The 17,943-nt window shown below is 41.8% G+C and overlaps 1 protein-coding gene and 1 non-coding gene across 3 annotated transcripts; one reads left to right on the top strand and one right to left on the bottom strand.

The window, feature by feature from the left end:
* Positions 1-511: 511 nt before the first annotated feature.
* On the bottom strand, positions 512-584 carry TRNAR-UCU (transfer RNA arginine (anticodon UCU)). The gene has a single exon. It is a non-coding gene; the product is annotated as a tRNA-Arg (tRNA).
* A 12,041-nt stretch (positions 585-12,625) lies between these two features.
* NANOG (Nanog homeobox) lies at positions 12,626-17,680 on the top strand. 2 transcript variants are annotated; one of them, XM_012536462.3, is made up of 4 exons: positions 12,626-12,921; positions 15,296-15,564; positions 16,887-16,969; positions 17,161-17,680. In XM_012536462.3, exons 1-4 carry the CDS (start codon positions 12,771-12,773, stop codon positions 17,534-17,536), a joined length of 879 nt encoding a protein of 292 aa, XP_012391916.1. In that variant the 5' UTR covers positions 12,626-12,770; the 3' UTR covers positions 17,537-17,680. The 2 variants fall into 2 exon arrangements, with proteins under 2 accessions (XP_012391916.1, XP_004279145.1); XM_004279097.3 differs by having other exon boundaries at positions 16,887-16,973; positions 17,120-17,680.
* The last annotated feature ends 263 nt before the right edge of the window (positions 17,681-17,943 follow it).

Below are 17,943 nucleotides of genomic sequence, written 5' to 3'. Positions count from 1 at the left end.
TAGACAACAATATTGTATTTTAATCATCAAGCTTGCTAAAAGACTAGAACATATTCCCTTTGCCCTCAGCAAGCACTTCAGCTCTAGTGATTCTCTGCCTAATGGAATGACTCAAACTTTCATTCCTGAAGAAGAGTCTGGGCCAGTAGTAGTCCTGTTTAGCTTGGGCTGTTGTAGTTTTCTATTGACTTTAACCACAGGGCATGACTTCTAGATCAGCAGAGCATAAGGTCTTGGTGACTGGAAGCAAAAATTTTGCTAGTGTATCAATATGATAAGAGTAGGTGATGCCACTCCCATTTCTAACCCCTGGATTCCTGGACTTGTAAATCCTGGCTACAGGAGAAACATTACCATGTATTGGATGCCATTTAGAGCACATACAGCCCTCCTGGAGGATGACGTTGCCCCAGACCTGAAAGGTACTGCCACCTAGCTGGCACTATAACTAGGTCTTCTAACCCCCCCCCCCTTTTTTTCTGGCCACACCACGTGGCATGTGGGATCTTAGTTCCCCGATCAGGGATCGAACCTGTGCCCCCTGCAGTAGAAGAGCAAAGTCTTGACCACTGGACCATCAGGGAAGTCCCGAGGCTGTTCCCCCTACAGTAGTAATATCAAGCCAACTACTTTAGGATGATGGGAAGCATTGTGAGTTCAGTCAATTCCATAAGCCTGGGCTCACTGTAGCACTTCATCTGCAATGAAGTGAGATCCTCAGACAGAAGCAATGCTGTGTAGATACCATGATGGTGCATAATGCATTCTATAGGTCCACAGATGATAGTTTTGGAAGAATCGTTGCATACAAGGAAGGTAGACCCATATCCAGAGTTAAGTGTCTATTCCAATAAGAACAAAGTGCTGTCTCTTCCAAAACAGAAGTGGTCCAAGGTACTCAACCTGCCACCAGGTAGATGGCTGACCACCCACCCCGGGGAACGGTGCCATACTGGGGACAAAGTATTGGCCTTTGCTGCTGGCAGATGGGGCACAGAGCAGTGGCTACAGCCAAGTCAGTCTTGGTGGATGGAAGCCCATGTTGCTAAGCCCATCCATAACCTCTGTCCCTGACATCATTCTACTCCCCACTACACCCTGTTGTCTCCTGGACTCCCTATCTCCCCTCCAATCCAAGAGAAATTTGCCAAATATCTTTGCTATTGAAATGTTTATTTTGCCATTATATAAAAATTAAGGGGAAAGTGAGTTATTTTTAACACTCAAATCTCTGTCAAGTTTTCGCTATCAAATTTTTTCTTACACCCTGTCTGCTTGGTCCCTAAGATGTCTGAGTTTACAGCCCTGTTCTACCTGTTCACTCTGGTTGATTTCACAGCTTCAACTACCAGTGGAACACTATGAACACACTAATCTCTATGAGATGAGACCTCTCTCAAGAGTTTCATCCCTTATCCAAACAACATCTAGATGTATTTCAGGTACATCAGTCTAAATATACCTGGAGAACAAAATAATGCCATTTGCAGCAACACGGATGGACTTAGAGGTTGTCATACTGAGTGAAGTAAGTCAGACAGAGAAAGACAAATACCATATGATATCACTTATATGTGGAATCTAAAAAAAAAAAAAAAGAACAAATGAACTTATTTACAAAACAGAAATAGAGTCACAGATGTAGAAAGCAAACTTATGGTTACAGGGGGTGGGGAGAGGGATAAATTGGGAGATTGGGATTGACACATACACACTACTATATATAAAATAGATAACTAATAAGGACCTACTGTATAGCACAGGGAACTCTGCTCAGTACTCTGTAATGGCCTCTATGGGAAAAGAATCTAAAAAAGAGTGGACATATGTATATGTATAACTGATTCACTTTGCTGTGCACCTGAAACTAACACATTATAAATCAACTATACTCCAAAAAAAATGCATTATAAATAAATTTGTGTAATATATTCCTCAAAAAAATAAACATATCTAAAATTTAATTACTTCTCTGCTTGTAATTCAAAATTGAATGACTGGGGACTTCCCTGGTGGCGCAGTGGTTAAGAATCCACCTGCCAATGCAGGGGACACAGGTTCGATCCCTGGTCTGGGAAGATCTCACCTGCCGCAGAACAACTAAGCCTGTGTGCCACAACTACTGAGTCTGCGCTCTAAAGCCCGCGAGCCACAACTACTGAGCCTGCGTGCTGCAACTACTGAAGCCCGTGCACCTAGAGGCCGTGCTCCACAACAAGAGAAACCACGGCAATAAGAAGCCTGCGCAACCGCAACAGAGTAGCCCCCCGCTCGCCGCAACTAGGGAAAACCCACGCGCAGCAATGAAGACACAACGCAGCCAAAAATAAATAAATAAATATATAAAAGAATAAGATCCAAACTCTTTAACATGACATAGGCTTGTATAATCTCACTCTTATCTGTACACTAATTGTAGCATCACCTCTGTCCATACTTGCACCAAACTCTGCTTAGTCCCCAGTAGATGTCAGGCTTTTTCGTGCTTGCTGTCTTTTCTCTTACTCCCTGCTCACCTACCAAGCTTGAATTCAAGTACCACTTTTATGATATTCTGAAATCTTGTCCCTCCAAGAGACGTCCCTCCTTTGTACTCCTGCCTGTCTCACACATATTTATACCACAGTTCCAGTAACACTTTAATGCAGTAACACTTTAATCCAGCTTAATCCAGTAACACTTTAATACACTCATTTGTCTGCATGGCTTCTTCATATTACACTATAAAAACGTTGGTACTGGGAAGCATGCATACTCTATTTCTTTCTTCCAGCATCTGACACTTCAGAGATGCTTCATAAGTATTTGTTGAGTGAATGAATTCATGGATTTCCCAAAATGTAGCATACATAGAGAAAATAATAATAGCTAACACTTACTGAGCACTTACAACATGCCATGTACCTGTTGGGAAATTTCCCCCTCTAACCCTCTTGAGTTCTCGTGGCTGGACTAAAAATTCTTATTTTAGAAAAAGAAAGAAATCTTAATAGTGAGCATGGAGGTCTCATAGAAATAGGACCTAAGAAGTGGCCAAAGCAAGCAGCTTTTATACTTTTTAAACAAAGAAACAATAGATTTGTGAAGAATTGACAGGACCAAGAAACTCAGACTTTGGGAGCTAAATTAGAGAAAAATCTAAACATAGTTTGGAATTGGGGTAGTAAATTAAAGAAGTAACAAGGTTCGGGGGTGGTGGTGGTGGGATGAATTGGGAGATTGGGATTGACATATATACACTAATATGTATAAAATGGATAACTAATAAGAACCTGCTGTATAAATAAATTAATTTAATTTAAAAATTAAAAACAAAAGTAACAAGGTTTGCTTACACCGGCTTCTTGGTCAGAATCCCCTATTTCTGAGGATGGCAGTGGACTTCTACCTGCATTTGTGGGGAGTGCACCCTTCACATGAGAGATTTATTTCTTGCTTTCAGGGAGACAGAGGGGAGGGTCAGAGTGTCCTTCTTGCATTGATCGTGTCTTAGGTAAGTTTAATGCAAAATAATCAATATGCCGTTGAGGCGCATTTGGGGGCAGCCCACCCTGGGCCCCAACATACCTTTCTGATGAGTTGGTACGTATTATGTCATTTATTTTTTATGTACATGAAAGAAACTGAGGCATAGAAATGTGAAACTACTGGTTACATAACCAGTGGGTGGAAAGGGGATTCAAATTCAGGCTGTGTCTGAAACACAAAAGAATCTGACAAAGGTCTAAGGAACTTGGATTTGGAGATTCCTGGGCCTCTAACAAAAATGCACGCTGGCCCGCTGGGGTGCAGGAAATGCCTTCTCTCTTCATCTGGGTGGTTGTTACTTGAGTTCTATGCGTCAGTGAAAATTCATTATGCTGTGCAACTTGAGATTTGGTCACTTCACTGTACATTATTTCTCAATCGGAATTTAAAAAGGAATGTTACCATATGATATCACTTATATGTGGAATCTAAAAAATGACACAAATGAACTCATTTACCAAACAGAAACAGACCCACAGACAGAAAACAAACTTATGGTTACCAAACAGGACAGCAGGGGCATGGGAAGATAAATTAAGAGTTTGGGATTAACATATATACACTACTATATATAAAATAGATAAAACAACAAGGACCTACTGTATAGCATAGGGAACTATACTCAATATCTTGTAATAACCTATAATGGAAAAGAACCTGAAAAAGAATATATATATAAATATGTGTAACTGAATCATTTTGTTGTACACCTGAAACTAACACAACATAGTAAATTAACTATATGTCAATAAAAAATGCTTAAAAAAAGAATCCTTCCTTAAATTTGAATTTCTTTTTCAACACCCTGCTAATTTGCCCTAGCTCTGACTTCTCTCTTGAGGTGAACTTATTTACTCCCGGGGGGCAGGAACCTCCTGTTCCCTCTTCCTGTCACTTCTTTATAATATTGGAATACTCTGGTGTCCTGAAGTATTCTAAGTACAATATTTGGATGCAGTATTGTTAGGGTTTAACAGCTTTATTTCATCCCAACACCAGTCAACTAGAGGAACAACTAAGGTGCCGGATTGTTTCCCTTATTCCACCCCCACCAGCATCACCAGCATCACCATCACCCTCCTCAAACTCCTCCACAATCGCCTACTTTTTAAACTTCTCCTTCCTCATTCTCTAACACCTACTGAGAAACTGGGAAGCTTATTCTCTTCTGGGCCAATAGTATCACCTGGTTCCAGAGCAACTGTATACATTTGCTAAACTTTGGTAGACATTCCTAGAGGGTCCTCCCTTCCCTGGGGGCTCGACCTTATGGGGGTGAAAAAAAAATCCATTTTTCCTTGGGGTCAAGGATCCCCTGAGGGTAGGGTGGGGAAGGGAGTGATGCTGTGGTGTCAATAGCGTTGCACAGGGTCAGGATTCTGACAATGTGATTTGATGATGGTTTCCCCTTCCGAACTCGCCACTAGGAGACGTTAGAATTTGGGATACAGAGTAATTTAGTCCTTGCATATCAAAAGCCTTTAGTTAGAGTAAGATCTGACGAATCCAAATCAGAACCACAAGGAAGAAATTTGGGGGTTTTTTGTTTTTTGAGAGTTCTTGTAATTTTCCAATTTTCTGAATATCAGTGTTTTAGCCACTGGAGCTGATTTATTAACTTAATAAATATGCATGAGATTTTTTTCCCTACTGCCAAGCACTGTATTCTAAACCAGTGTTCCTCAAATTTTAGGGCACACAAGAATCAGAGATTCTTAAAAGACAGTTTCCTGGGCTCCACTCCCAGACTCTGATTCAGTAAATCTGGGGTAGCACCCAGCCCAAGAATTTGCATTTCTGACAAGCTCCCAGACGACACTGATGTGGTCAGAAAGCGGAACCATTCTTTGACTAGCATTGCACTAGGGTTATAGTAACAAACCAGGCTCTCAAGGAGTTATTATTCCAGCCAGAATCCAAATAAAAAAAAACTATCCCTAAAGTGCAAAGTGACAGCTGCCGTGGGAGGAGTTAGGTGCAGAGAGAAGCACCTAAGTCACTGGAGAAGGGAGACTACAGCAGGTGACACCTGATCTGAGTCTTGAAAGACTAAAAATGAACCAACCAAAGAGAGGGGAGAGAAGCATTCAGGACAGAGGGTTTGCTTGGGTCGAGCAACTTGCCAAAGCTTGAAATTGGCTTGAGAGGCAGGCAGAGAGCAGGCTGTGAGCTTATTCAGAGAAGACTTAAGCAGAGGGATAATATGGTTGAACTGAAGGTAAATCATTCTGGAGCACAGTGGGTGCTCCGGAGTTAACCTGTGGAAGGTGAACTGGAGGTCTGGGCAACAGATGATGCCTGAAAGAGGGTAAAGCGCGTGGTACAGAACATCCAGGGGACAGACTGGTGAAGTGTTAGGAAATGAATTGATCATGACAGAGTTATTCTTAACTACATGAAGTTTCAGACGCTGGAAAAAGGAGTCAACGATGTGTCACATATTTTCCTGTTAGTTGAATCTTTTATGATGATGTCTCACATATTTTCCTGTTAAGTGAATCTTTTATTGGACTTCCAAAGTTGTACTCATGGCAAGGTCACTAAAACAAAATTGGGCATGAGTAATTTACTTAAGCGGGATGATAGATACATTTTGAGGGTTTATCACATTGTCTACTAGGTAAAAAGCTTCTTTTGGGGGGAAAAAAAAGGTGTGTTTGTGCTCTTATAACACGCAAAGTAAGTGGAGAGTATACTGTGTAATTCCATTTGTAATCTCTAAACCAGCAGTTTTGGTGGTTGTATGGTTCATTTTTACAACACAAGTAATTTAAGAGTAATCTCCCAGAGGAGCCAGAAGGATTATTTGTTGCAAATTAAAAGTCAGCTCTTTTCCAAGAGTTCCAAGGTCATTGAATTCAGTTTAGGGAACCTGAGGCAAAGAGCATTGTTGTTTTTTAAGGGTTATTTTGAATATCACATTGAAGTGCAATTTAATATTTAAATGTTAGGAAATGGCTCCTACCCTCTATTTACTTACAAAGTCCTAGATCTTTTTAAACCCATTCCTTCATTAACAAACAATGATCGAGAGCATCTACTATTGCCTATTACAGTTCTATTAACAGTCCTTCTCAAACAACAGCTTGCCGAAGATTCACCTGGAGAACTTTTTTTTTTTTTTTGCGGTGCGCGGGCCTCTCACTGCCATGGCCCCTCCCGCCGCGGAGCACAGGCTCTGGACGCGCAGGCTCAGCGGCCATGGCTCACTGGGCCCAGCCGCTCCGCGGCATGTGGGATCTTCCCGGACCGGGGCATGAACCCGTGTCCCCTGCATCGGCAGGCGGACTCTCAACCACTGCGCCACCAGGGAAGCCTGGAGAACTTTTTAAACAAAGATTCCCAGTCACCCCTACCAGAGATTCCTATTCAGCAATTCTGACGTAACGCCCATCCGTTTACGTCCCTAACAACTCCCAAGAGATGCTGATGATGCTGGCCTATGGACCACACTCTTCTAGGACTGGAAATAGCTGCCCTCACAGAATTTATATTTCAGTGGTGGTGGGAAATAGATGATGACAGATAGATAGAAGATAGACAGATAGATAGAATATACATTATGCAAGATGATGATAAGTACTATGAAGATAAGTCAAGTGGAGGATAGGGTGGGGAATTGAGAATGGAAAATTAAAGATTTAAGGAAGGGAGAGATCAAGCTGGTTATAATTCTGGGGGAGGAACTGATCGGGGCAAAAGCCCTAATTCTGGAGGTTTCCTGGTTTGTTCCAGTATCAGGAGAGGGAGGCCAGTTTTGTGGGGATGAGGGAGAACACAAGGACACGAGACGGAGGTCAAGTACAAGGCCAGAAGAGGGCTTCTGTAATTCAGTATATTGACTTGTTACTCTGAATGTGAGAAAACTAAAGGAGGACTGTGGGCAATGTGTGACATGTCTTTAAAAAAAAAACATTCTGGCCAATATGTGGTGACTAGATTATAGCCTGAAGGCTAGGGTGCAAACAGGAAGACTAGCTGGGAGGCTACTGGAATAATCCAAGCGATACATGGTGGTTTGGGGAGGGCTGTAGCCTTGGAGATACTTAGAAAAGGTCAAGTGCAGCTGGGGCTAGCACACACGCCAATGTGAGCTTACTCTTTTGCCAGAGAACGCAGGTAATTCAAGCCCCCAGCTCTCCTGTGACGCAGGCAGTAACAAAATAAATGCATGTTCTTTATAAGAAATAACCATTTCTCGCTACTCTGCTGATGTTCTATGCCCTAGTGCATGTGATGATCAAAAACTCTCTCAATGGGCTTCCCTGGTGGTGCAGTGGTTGAGAGTCCGCCTGCCGATGCAGGGAACACAGGTCCGTGCCCTGGTCCGGGAAGATCCCACATGCTGCGGAGCGGCTGGGCCTGTGAGCCATGGCCGCTGAGCCTGCGCGTCGGGAGCCTGTGCTCCGCAACGGGAGAGGCCACAACAGTGAGAGGCCCGCGTACGGGGGAAAAAACCTCTCTCAAACAGTGGAAAAAGGAAACATGGGGAGAAAAAAAAATTAAAAGAAAGAAGCAATTAGATTCTTCTATATTTTGATGGCATTAATCAACAAAGATGCCTTTAGGATTTTGCCCTGAGTGACTAGAAGGATGGAATTGTCATACACTGAGATGGAAAAGACTAGAGGAGGAGCCTGTGTAAAGAGAAACCCTGAGAGTTTGGTTTGGGAAATATTAATTTTGTGATGCCTACTAGAAATTCAAGTGGAGATGTTAAGTAGGCAGTTGGATAGAGACTTGAGTTTGGGAAATAGGTCTGGGGTAAAGACATACATGTGAAAGACAAAAGCCTATATTGGTAGATGGTATTTAAAGGCATAAGATAGAATTTCCTGGTGGTCCAGTGGTTAGGACTCTGCGCTTTCACTGCGGAGGGCAAGGGTTCAATCCCTGGTCAGGGAACTAAGATCCTGCAAGCCTCGTGGCCAAATAAAATAAAATAAAAGTCATAAGATAGGCTGAGATCACCAAGGTAGAGGTTTGAGAACTAAACTTGGGTACACTCTAATTTTTAGATATAGGGGTGAGGAAGAACCAGAAAGGAGACAGAGAACCACCAGGTTAGTAAAAGGAACACCAGGAAAGTGTAAACTAATGAGGGGAAGAGATTTAATTCAAAGCTTAGTTTTTTGTTTTTGTTTTTTTACTATTCCTGTGGTCACTGTTTACCTCTTAGGTCTCTCAACTCTAATTTCCAAGGACTTATTAAACATCTCCATCTGTATGTATTTATTTATTAAAAGCACAAAGCTCAAACATACTACATATCAGACCCTGGGCTAGATGCTAATTAATGTGGCTACAACACTGACACAACAGTGCCTTATATGCAGCAAGAGCTCACTATAGATGAGTTCTGTCATTTTCTCTCACAATCCCTTCCACTGAACCCTGCCTTCGAGCCATGTTAAGTGACAGTATTGAAACCCATCATTTTCTCTAATGCCTTTGCCCAAATTGTTCATTTTCTGGAATTCCCTTCCTTATCCTCTCAACATTTTTCTATCTCAGCTCAAGTTAAGATCTTCCAAGAAGTCTTCCCTGGCTCCCTTCCCCTACTCCCATCTTCCTTGTTTATTCTCCCTTAGCATCTCTTGAATACCTCCTGGCATTTGTTTGTTTGTTTGGTTGGTTGGTTTTCAATACTTATTGCACAACATTGTAATTGTCTTTTTGGTCTATTTTGACTACTCTACGAAACTGTTAGCTCCTCAGAAGTAGAGATGACATTTATTCATTTTTTTCCTCTCAGGCACGCGCTAGGCACTCTTTTACTATTAGTTGACCCAGTGACAAATAAATATTTCCTGGCCCATCAATGTTTGTTATATCACTAAAATATATACACACATGTGTATATGTATATCGACAAGAAACTCAAGTTTACCTGATGGGGTGAAGAGTAAAAGCAATGATCCATCAATAATAAATTCAATAATTCCACCAGTAATAAATCATAATAAATTTTATAATTCCACATGTTTGCTGTATACCCCTGAGAACTGGGGGGCGGTGAAAGTCTGTGTTGCTACTTGTGATGACTGCTACCGCCCCCTTATCCTTGACAAATGCGAAGTTAGCAGCGCCCGCTCTCTTAAAAGACTGTGTGGCCCAAAGTGCATTTCTTATCCATAAATAAAGAGCAAATCATATCTGTAAGATGTTTCTGCTTTCTCATATTCAGCTTTTTTCCTTCCTTCTTCTCAGATGCTGCTCTTAGGACAATCAAATTACAATCCGGACTTCACTGAATCATTTTTTGCACTTGAGGCTCTGGACCCGAGTCCCCTATAACACACCCCTCCTCCACCCACCCAGAGCACCCCGACAAACCCGGGGTCTCTGACAGCTTCCGAGGCATTCTCAGCCTTATTCAAATTGCTTTCCTGGACAAAGAATGTAGTAAGCCTGCCTTCCAGCCAACAGCCCCCTGCCCTTTGGTCTTTCTCTCCGGAGGCTCTTACCTGAGATACAATGGGGCCCAGGTGGGGGGATGGGGTAAATTCGTCTCAGGCTTTCATGCAAAGACTCCCATCAGCAAAGAACAAAACTTCCCATACCTGCAGTTTAGAGAGCTGCAGGCAAACCAAAGTATTTGGTGTCCTTGACTGTCCCCATTTACCAAACAGTGCTGACTGAGAGCCAGGAAATCTAGTTTCCCCCTTTTAAATTTATTTTCCCCATTTTATTGAGATGTAATTGACATACAATGTTGTATTAGTTCAAGGTGTACAAAGTAATAATTATATATATATATATATATATATATATATATATATATATATATAGCAAAATCATCACCACAATCAGTTTAGTTAACATCCATCACCTCACATTCCTTTTTTTTTTTTCTTTTTTGGCCATGCAGTGCGGCGTGAGGGATCTTTGTTCCTGGACCAGGGATGGAGCCCATGCCCCCTGCAGTGGAAGCGTGGAGTCTTAACCACTGGACCTCCAGGGAAGTCCCTCACATTCCCTTTTTTAAAAAAATCATATTCTATTTCTAATGAGACAGAGGCTATCTGCCTGAAGCACAATGTATTCCACCCACCCTCTCCTTGAGTCCCCTCTTCCAAACTCTTTTTCCCCTCCAGAATGATGGTCTGAGAAGACAAAGAAAAGATTACATAGAATTTCATCCCCTTGTGTGGACCTGGCAATACTCCTGAGCTTGCAAGGTGGCATCTTTGAATTATGAGCAAAAATCAGCTTACGTGGGAGCAAAGCCCGCAGGTGGAGACCAGAGCAGCAGAGTGCATGGGAGGATTAGCCAAGAACTGTATCTTAGGAAAATATATAATTGGAATTTGCTAAGGGTTTACTTTTGGGGATAGGAGATTGGGAAAGAAGAAAAAAAAAATCTTAGAATTCCTGAATGTTGAATTTGGGAATGGGGAGGAAAATTGAGAACCATAGATTGTTATACTTCTGCCCATAAATATGTTAGCGCTGGAACCCAATATTAAAAACTGTTCCTTTGGAAAACAAACCAAAAAAAATAAAAGAAGAAGACGACGAGAATGAGGATGGAGTGGGGTTGAAGGGCCTTACAGGATTGCCAAGCCAGAGAAGGAAAAGCTAATTAAAAAAAGCGCCAACATATATACACTACCAAACGTAAAATCGATAGCTAGTGGGAGGCAGCCGCATAGCACAGGGAGATCAGCTCGGTGCTTTGTGACCGCCTGGAGGGGTGGGATAGGGAGGGTGGGAGGGAGGGAGACGCAAGAGGGAAGAGATGTGGGAACATATGTGTATGTATAACTGATTCACTTTGTTATAAAGCAGAAACTAACACACCATTGTAAAGCAATTATACTCCAATAAAGCTGTAAAAAAGAAAGAAAGAAAGAAAGAAAGAAAGAGCCAGAGGGGAAAAAAGACAAGAAGATGACTGCTTGGGAAGGAGGAATAGACAGGAGGGCGAACACTGGTTCTAAAATGAACCTATCACATTTGCTCTGGCAAGTCCGTTACAGGAATATCACCTGCCTAGAGAACGTTCTTTTTTCTCCCTGTTTTCAATTGGGTTCGTTTACAGGTCAATACATTTTATTATTTTATATCTAGGAGTCCAGTAATGTCCCAGGTAAAATAAGAAGGTGGTGCTTTCATTCTATCACACAATGTTAGATTTCACGTTCTCTAGATTAAAATAAAAATCACAACAAAAAGGTAATTTCAAATTTAGAGGTCATGGATATAGGATCCTGAAAGAATTTCTATTAACAACCATGTCTGTAGATCACTGATGTGTCAAATGAGTATTTAGCACTTTACTTTCCTTGATTCTTACAACACAGAGAAGGTACTTTTGCCCCTATTTATAGATGAGGAAACTGAGACTTATTAAAGTGGCTGAGCCAAGATTCTATCCAGTAATATGTATATAAAAACAAATTTAAAATCCTCCATAGTAATGGTTTATGTATAATGACTAACCCGGCACCCAGGGTCCTAGGTCCGCAGGTTCTTTCCTCTGGCTTTTGTCTTGCTGAAAAGGCTTGCTTTTCTGAAAGCTAAAAAAAACAAGAAAGAACTTAGGTGGGAGTTGAAAACAAGTACTATTTTTTAACATCACCCGATGCCTTAACATTCAGTATGTATTTTATTGTGACCTTAGAGTGAACCAAAGAGGAAAAGGGCGCTTGTTGAAGTTTCTGCATAACTAGCCTGATTTTGAGACCCTAAGGGGTCTCAAGTCAAGGGCATTAATTGTCCTGGTGGGAATTTCAACCACCTTAGCTGGGCCTCAGGAACTGGAAGTGCATCTTTGATTTTAAAAGGTGGAAACAGGGTGAACCTAGAAGTACTTCACTGCTGGGTTTATTTTGTTTCCAGGTTCCGAGGTCCCAGTTTTCCAGTTCCCCACCCAGTCTAGGCTACTCCGCAGCTCTCTTTTGCATTACAATGGCCTTGGTGAGGCTGGCAGACAGGATTAACTCGGAATTCGCAAGGGTGTGTGTGGGCGTGGGGCTGCCAGGAGGGGCGGGTCGAAGTATGGCTGAGCCTTACTTATAAGTCTAGGGCCTCCACAAATTTTTTTGTCATTTTCCTACACTGGGCTGGTAGGCTTCTGTTATCACACAGGTGACTTCCCTTCATCCCATGTTTTTAATACTTTTACACCTGGACATCTTCACCTTTCTCTAAGCTCTTCTACCTAGATTCTTAAGCCTGGACTTTTCCTACCATCTATCTAGCTCTTTGGTTTTCTCCCTCTCCTTCAATTCAACAACATGAGTGTGGACCCAGCTTGTCCCCAAAGCCTGCGTGGCCCCGAAGCATCCAATTCTAGGGAATCTTCACCAGTGCCTGAGATTTATGGGCCTGAAGAAAATTATGTGTCCTTGCAAATGTCATCTGCTGAGAGCCACGACATGGAGACTGGTAAGAAAATACCGAAATCCTTGAGAGGCTAAGTTCCTTCAGGGAAAGGGAAAGAAGGAAAGAGGCTAAGGGTTATCTGTTTCCCTCTTGAGCCCATCAATATAAGCAGGTGTCATTATCTATTCATCCTCTCGACACCTCTTTTTCAACGGTAACTTGATGGGGTCATGCCCTTTCCCCAATGTTCCGGGCGATAAGAGCTGTGGACGGAGAGACGCGGGATACAGGACTCAGCCATTCAACTGTACGCGGTGTATTTGAGAGCTTACGTGTGTAGGCACTGTGGAAGCGCAAACGTGATGCGATAAACTGATGTGTAAATCTTAACGTATATGGAACGCACCTTTTGGAAATGTTTTACCTTTCTACTAACAGTAGCGTCTGGCTCTTCCCCTCACCGCTGGATGTGAGGACGTTATTGGGCAGCTGAGTTTGTAGGCACCTGCTATGCTCAAGTCTCCTAAATCCCGAGGAAGTGTTCACCCCATTTTACAGTGGATGATTCCAAAAGGTTTAATATACCGACAAAGGGGCGAGAGCTCAGATTTGAAATCCAGTGTGGCTTTGAATTCTATACTCTTAATATTTAGGCTTCTAATTGGTAATTTTGGGTGTGAGAGGTGCTCGGGATATTGTAAAGCCGGTACAAACTTTTTTGGAAATCAGTTTGGCAGTAGTTGTTACAAATGAAAACTGTAACAGTTTTCATTAGACCAACCTTTACCCAGGCATGCTATTTTTAACATTTATGGCATAAAATAGCTTAAAATCTGTTTACATTTATGATGACTACCATAGAAGTAAGTTGTGGAGAAAGGCATAAGTAAACAAAATAACTTATATTTGAGTGCTGGATTTTAATGTTACCCTGTTTTTCCAAATTTTGTGTTAATGTCCTTTTATAATTTCAAATGTTGAAAATACAGCTACAGCGCTGGATTGTGAGACAAATAGCTCGGGAATGAGCAATGGACATGTCCTCCTAGCAAGCCAAGTGCAAGTCTGTATAGATAATTTTTTTTTTTTTTTTTTTTTTTTGCGGTACGCAGGCCTCTCACTGTTGTGGCCCCTCCCGTCGCAGAGCACAGGCTCCGGACGCGCAGGCTCAGCGGCCATGGCTCACGGGCCCAGCCGCTCCGCGGCATGTGGGATCTTCCCGGACCGGGGCACGAACCCGAGTCCCCTACATCGGCAGGAGGACTCTCAACCACTGCGCCACCAGGGAAGCCCTGTATAGATAATTTTTAAGACATGCTCCATTTCTAGTCATTAGCTGAGGACTTTCCTTCTTAGATCTACTTGTGAAATTGTGAAGTCTTTTGCCTTTTAAAGGCTGTCCATTTATTCCACGACTAGGGTAGAATTAGAGTTAAGCACTGGGTATACGTCTGTGCAAATAAATCTAAGTAATACAGGAAATAAATTTTTAGTTACAAAGTCAATAATATATGCCAGGCCCTGTGCTAGACAATTTTTTTATGTTACCTCATTTTGTTTTTAAATTTTTTATTTCTGTTACCTCATTTTAATCAGTGAAAGAAACTCCGTGAGATATACTGTACAACACGGGGAATATGACCAGTATTTTACAATAACTATAAATGAAGTATAACCTTAAAAAATTGTAAATCACTATATTGTACACCTGTATTTATATAATGTACAGCAACTATACTTCAGTCAAAAAACCACCAAAACAACCTATGATTAGCTTAGTCCAACTGCGAAAACAAACAAAAAAACCATGAGGGAGGAATAATTTTGGAGATGAAATCACAAAGTCTGGGTTGAAACAGGAGCTTTATCAGAATTCACATTTCCCGATAGTCCTGGTATTAAGACCGGGCAGCAAACTTGATTTTATAGGGTCCCCAGAACCCGGATCATCTGTTTCAAAATTAAGTACGTGGGAGTTCCCTGGTGGTCTAGTGGTTAGGATTCATCGCTTTCACTGCCGTGGCCCATGTTCAATCCTTGGTCAGGGAACTGAGATTTCCCCCAAGCCACGCGGCTCCACCAAAACAAAAAAATTAAGTAGGTGATGATTAAGGTACATAAAGGAAGTTGCGGAAGGACATAAAGGTGGGAGTCAAATGATGATTCTGACCTTTGAGAACAGCCAGGGTGTGGGCTCCTGAGCTTTGACTGGCAGAAAGAAGAGGTTTGAGTCCCCCTCCGCTTCCCAGCAATACATATTAGCCATGTCCCTGACATGCAAAATGGCATTTGTGCAAAGGTTAGCAAAGTGTTCAGGATTGCTTAAAAATAAAGTTATTACTTATTATCTAGCTCTGAGGACTTTAACAGTGCTTTGAAAACAATAAACTTTCAATATATGAAGTTTTAGAGAAAAGTGTCATTTTGTTCCCAACAGTCTCTCCTCTTCCTTCCTTCTCCATGGATGTGCTTATTCAGGACAGTCCTGATTCTTCCACAAGCCCCAGAGTAAAACTACTGGCCACGGCTGCAGACAAGAGCACAGAGAAGAAGGAAGAGAAGGTCCTGGTCAAGAAGCAGAAGACCAGAACCGTGTTCTCTCAGACGCAGCTGTGTGTGCTCAATGACAGATTTCAGAGGCAGAAATACCTCAGCCTCCAGCAAATGCAAGAACTTTCCAACATCCTGAACCTTAGCTACAAACAGGTATGGTTGTTTTCTTGTTTGATACAACAAGAAATAAGAAACAAGGTTAATTTCTATGTACTCTGTTTATGCACCCCTACAAACAAGCTAACTTTTTTTTTTTTTTTGCGGTACACGGGCGCCTCTCACTGCTGTGGCCTCTCCCACTGCGGAGCACAGGCTCCGGACGTGCAGGCTCAGCGGCCATGGCTCACGGGCCCCAGCTGCTCCGCAGCATGTGGGATCTTCCCAGACCCGGGCACGAACCCGTGTCCCCTGCATTGGCAAGCAGACTCTCAACCACTGCGCCACCAGGGAAGCCCACAAGTTAACTTTTAATATGAAAATGGAACTTTTTGTAATGTGTTTTGTGGTAATGTGTCAATTTTTTTTGGCATTCTTTTCTTTATATTCTTTTCCATTACGGTTTATCACAGGATATTGAGTATAGTTCCCTGTGCTATACAGTAGGACCTTGCTTATCCATCCTACATGGAACAGTTTACATCTGCTAATCCCAAACTCCCAGTCCATCCCTCCCCCACCCCCTCCCCCAATGTGTCATAATTTATTTAACCACTTCCCTTGTTGCACAAACCAGAATTGTGAAAATGTTTCCAATTTTCCTTAAAAAAAGGAAGAATATACCCCCCTATCTTCCGAGTTAGAAGAGTCCCTAGGCAACACTTGTTCTTATTAAAATTAAAATTGTATGTTTTGTTTTTATCTGCTAATCATTTTTCATATATTTATTGGCCATTTTATTCAGTTACTGGCGCCATACTTGGAAAGTCCTATTCCATGATCTTATTTTATATATATATTCTTCTACCTCTCTGATCTCATTTTCTAACTCAGAGTTTACAAAACCATCTGCAAAGTTTAGTTTATTCTGTGCTGCAATATAATTTGATATTTTCTAAACAGCTGTCCTCCTTGTGGTATGTTTCATAATTCCTGAATTAAAATACCATTATCACATTAAGTGTAAATGTGCTTATATGGAGGTGGGCTTTTCATTGCAAACCAATTACCTTTAACTGTGACTAATGGCGTGGGTAGACATTTAAATGTGAACTTCCTAGTTAGTAGCAGACTTGTGGTATGTTCTGTTCTATCTGGTTAGGTTTATTAAACATAAAGTAGCCCACTGACTTGAGGGGCTTGAAATTCACTCACAGATTGAAGGTTTAAGAAAGGACTCTAGAAGTTAAAATTTTGTTCTGAGTTTGAGATAGTTGTAGCTATCGGAAAAAGCAAACAAAAAAAACTTAATATTCTTTGATCCCAGTACATCCTGCATTACTAGTATTTTGTGTTTTCCTGTTACCTTTTCCCTGCAGGTTAAGACCTGGTTCCAGAACCAGAGAATGAAATGTAAGAGGTGGCAGAAAAACAACTGGCCCAGGAATAGCAACATTGTGACTCAGGTAACAGGAAACTTATTTTTCTGCTCTTTCCTAACAAGGACTTTTTAGATAGATTTGTATCCATTGCTGAAGCATGCAATCCCAACTTCAGACAATTCTGATTTTCCTTGTACCTTTTCAATTAATCCATCCTTCTCTTTCAAAAGGGCCCAGCAACTACAGAATACCCGGGCTTCTATTCGTACCACCAAGGATGCTTGGTGAACTCTTCCGGAAACCTGCCCATGTGGGGTAACCAGACCTGGAATAACCCAACTTGGAGCAACCAGAGCTGGAACAGTCAGTCCTGGAACAACCAGAGCTGGAACAGTCAGACCTGGTGCCCCCAAGCCTGGAATAACCAGACCTGGAACAATCAATTCAACAACTATGTTGAGGAATTCCTGCAGCCCCAGATCCAGTACCAGCAAAATTCTCCTGTCAGTGATCTGGAGGCCACCTTGGAAACTGCCGGGGAAAGCTATAACATAATACAGCAAACTGCCAAGTATTTCAATTCCCAACAGCAAATCATGGATTTATTCCCAAATTACTCTCTGAACATACCGCCTGAAGATTTGTAACGATGGCTGTATTATTCAATCTCAATTTGAGCCGTGACTGTATTACTTCCCTAGAATTTTTCTTTTACAATTACGTCTCTCTCTGCCTTGATAAGCTGCTTTTCATTGTGTCTTTTGTGTCAATTTGGGGGTGTATGATTGGTGTCTAATCGAAGAGGTTTCAGAAGCATTGGCTTCTACGGACAACATGATAAAAGATGACTGGCAGCTATAGATAACTAGGTTATAATACTATTTTTCGGATATCTTTAGGATCTAGAACCTAACCTCAAGAATAGGGAGCAAAAGTACAAAGATGTGTGATGAAGGATTATTCGTATTTTCTGGGATGGGGAGGCTTTACTTGTTAAGAACCTCAGTTGTTAAGGTGAAGGGTTAAGCTACAATGTGCTTCACTGATTTCCTCT

Source organism: Orcinus orca, chromosome 11, assembly GCF_937001465.1.
Source record: "Orcinus orca chromosome 11, mOrcOrc1.1, whole genome shotgun sequence".
Classification (NCBI taxonomy): domain Eukaryota; kingdom Metazoa; phylum Chordata; class Mammalia; order Artiodactyla; family Delphinidae; genus Orcinus; species Orcinus orca.
The sequence above is the reverse complement of the archived record's forward strand: the minus strand, read 5'-3'. Positions and strand labels throughout refer to the sequence as shown.

Excerpts from the sequence above, each read along its gene's own strand:
- NANOG (XM_004279097.3), top strand. The coding sequence starts at position 12,771 with ATGAGTGTGGACCCAGCTTGTCCCCAAAGCCTGCGTGGCCCCGAAGCA. Across the intron at positions 15,565-16,886 it reads TGAACCTTAGCTACAAACAG|GTTAAGACCTGGTTCCAGAA; the intron begins GTATGGTTGTTT and ends TTTTCCCTGCAG. Across the intron at positions 16,974-17,119 it reads ATAGCAACATTGTGACTCAG|GGCCCAGCAACTACAGAATA; the intron begins GTAACAGGAAAC and ends CTCTTTCAAAAG.